The 3,102-nt window shown below is 33.3% G+C and overlaps 1 protein-coding gene across 1 annotated transcript; it reads right to left on the bottom strand.

Annotated features, from left to right (window-relative positions):
* Nucleotides 1-1,832: 1,832 nt before the first annotated feature.
* LOC139874509 (uncharacterized) lies at nt 1,833-2,745 on the bottom strand. Its single transcript, XM_071861935.1, has 3 exons — nt 2,373-2,745; nt 1,897-2,252; nt 1,833-1,844 (listed from the first exon to the last, which is right to left on the bottom strand). Exons 1-3 carry the CDS (start codon nt 2,743-2,745, stop codon nt 1,833-1,835), a joined length of 741 nt encoding a protein of 246 aa, XP_071718036.1.
* Nucleotides 2,746-3,102: the final 357 nt, after the last annotated feature.

Below are 3,102 nucleotides of genomic sequence, written 5' to 3'. Positions count from 1 at the left end.
GTTAATCCTTCTAACTTGACTTTTAAAATCAACTAAACACATGTTTTATATCTATATTATATGCTAACTTAATGATTTAAAACCTGGAAACACGAAAAACACCGTAAAACTGGACATACGCCGTCGTAGTAACACCGCGGGCTGTTTTGGGTTTGATAATTAAAAACTATGATAAACTTTGATTTAAAAGTTGTTCTTCTGGGAAAATGATTTTTCTTATGGACATGAAACTATATCCAAAAATCGTGGTTAAACTCAAAGTGGAAGTATGTTTTTCAAAATGGTCATCAAGACGTCGTTCTTTCGACTGAAATGACTACCTCTTACAAAAATGACTTGTAACTTATATTTCCAACTATAAACCTATACTTTTTCTGTTTAGATTAATAAAATAGAGTTCAATATGAAACCATAGCAAATTGATTCACTCAAAACGGATTTAAAATGAAGAAGTTATGGGTAAAACAATATTGGATATTTTTTGATTTTTGTAGCTACGGGAAATATTAACAATTCTATACAAATCATATCCTAGCTAACTTATATTATATTATACATGTATTCTAATATATTATGTAATCTTGGGATACCATAGACACGTATGCAAATGTTTTGACATATCATATCGACCCATGTATATATATTATTTGGAACAACCATAGACACTCTATATGCAGTAATATTGGAGTTAGCTATACAGGGTTGAGGTTGATTCTAAAAATATATATACTTTGAGTTGTGATCTAGCCTGAGATGTGTATACACTGGGTCGTGGATTGATTCAAGATAATATATATCGATTTATTTCTGTACATCTAACTGTGGACAACTAGTTGTAGGTTACTAACGAGGACAGCTGACTTAATAAATTTAAAACATCAAAATGTATTAAAAGTGTTGTAAATATATTTTGAACATACTTTGATATATATGTACATATTTGTTATAGGTTCGTGAATTGACCAGTGGCCAAGTCTTACTTCCCGACGAAGTAAAAATCTGTGAAAGTGAGTTATAGTCCCACTTTTAAAATCTAATATTTTTGGATGAGAATACATGCAGTTTTATAAATGTTTTACGAAATAGACACAAGTAAATGAAACTACATTATATGGGTGAATGATCGAAGCCGAATATGCCCCTTTTTCTTGGTAGCCTAAGAATTAGTAAACCGATCTACTAATTGACGCGAATCCTAAAGATAGATCTATTGGGCCTAACGAACCCCATCCAAAGTACCGGATGCTTTAGTACTTCTAATTTGTTTTTATCATGTCCGAAGGATTTCCCGGAATGATAGGGGATATTCTTATATGCATCTTGTTAATGTCGGTTACCAGGTGTTCACCATATGAATGAATTTTATCTCTATGTATGGGATGTATATTGAAATATGAAATCTTGTGGTCTATTGTTATGATTTGATAATATATAGGTTAAACCTATAACTCACCAACATTTTTGTTGACGTTTTAAGCATGTTTATTCTCAGGTGATTATTAAGAGCTTCTGCTGTCGCATACTTAAATAAGGACGAGATTTGGAGTCCATGCTTGTATGATATTGTGTAAAAACTGCATTCAAGAAACTTATTTCGTTGTAACATATTTGTATTGTAAACCATTATGTAATGGTCGTGTGTAAACAGGATATTTTAGATTATCATTATTTGATAATCTACGTAAAGCTTTTTAAACCTTTATTGATGAAATAAAGGTTATGGTTTGTTTTAAAATGAATGCAGTCTTTGAAAAACGTCTCATATAGAGGTCAAAACCTCGCAACGAAATCAATTAATATGGAACGTTTTTAATCAATAAGAACGGGACATTTCAACAGTGGACCTGCATTGATCCAATGATCTGTCCAAAATTGTATATCATTACCAATACCGACTTTTGATCTGATCGGGTTCTGAATCAACCAACCTTTTTCTTGAGCTGACGAAAACAGCTTGATCATATTTTGCCAAATCCCAAGAACATGACAACCGCGATTATCCAAACCACCATGCGACCCGTGAATAGCTCGAATAACATGAACCCAAATACCCCCGTTAGAAGTAGAGAAATGCCAAATCCATTTACAAATAAGAGCCAAGTTAAAAGCTTTCAAGCTTTCGATTGCAAGACCACCTTTTTCAAAGCATGCCAACACGTTATCCCATTTAACACATGTTATCTTTTTAATATTATCGGATCTTCCCCAAAAAAATGTCATACGAATTTTCTCCAATTCATTCAAAACGGTTTCTGGACATTTGTACAACGACAAATAATTAATTCCAAGACTTCTAGAACTGACTTAATAAGCGTGACTCTTCCACCAAAAAAGCATATTTGATTTCCACCTAGAAAGTCTATTCCGGAAACGTTCAATCAACGGTTTCCAGTTATTAACCAAATTCATATTAGAACCGACTTGTAAACCAAGGTACTCGAATGGCATTACTCCTTTACCACACCCTATTCGGTTTGATACATACAACAATTCATCATCAGACATACCCACACCATATACACAAGACTTGGCAACATTTATTTTTAATCCCAATGCAAGATAAAAAAAAAAACTATGTAGTATAGATAACAGATTGCTCATATACACCTCATTACATTCCGACAACAACAAAGCATCGTCCGCATAAAACAGATGTGAAATCGGATAATTAGAAGAACCAACAAACGCACCTTTGATAAGATTACTTTCTTCCGCTCTTTTAAGATCCATATGAAGACCCTCCATGATAATAATGAAGAGGAACGGACTTAGAGGATCACCTTGGCGTAATTCACTTTTTAGATTAAATTCTTTAATTGGGCTACCGTTAACCAAAATAGAGGTTCTAGCTGACTTAAGACACATAGAAATCCATCTACATCATTTATCGCCAGAACCAAACTTACGACAAATTTTATCAAGGTACTCCCAACTTACAGAATCATACATGTAACGACCCGCCAAAATCTCCATTGATGGCGCCGTTAACTTAGGTCCCGTTACGTGGTCATAAGTCTTTAAAACAAAGTTTGACCAAAATATGTCGCATTCATTTCAAATGTAAGGATGTTTCAAAGTTTACAAAAGTAGTTCACCAACTAG

Source organism: Rutidosis leptorrhynchoides, chromosome 11, assembly GCF_046630445.1.
Source record: "Rutidosis leptorrhynchoides isolate AG116_Rl617_1_P2 chromosome 11, CSIRO_AGI_Rlap_v1, whole genome shotgun sequence".
NCBI classification, from domain to species: domain Eukaryota; kingdom Viridiplantae; phylum Streptophyta; class Magnoliopsida; order Asterales; family Asteraceae; genus Rutidosis; species Rutidosis leptorrhynchoides.
The sequence above is the reverse complement of the archived record's forward strand: the minus strand, read 5'-3'. Positions and strand labels throughout refer to the sequence as shown.

Bases quoted from the DNA above. Each gene is read 5' to 3' on its own strand.
- LOC139874509 (XM_071861935.1), bottom strand. From the start codon at position 2,745: ATGGAGGGTCTTCATATGGATCTTAAAAGAGCGGAAGAAAGTAATCTT. The intron at 2,253-2,372 runs GTTTCCGGAATA...ACAAATGTCCAG, and splicing joins CTGGAAACCGTTGATTGAAC to AAACCGTTTTGAATGAATTG.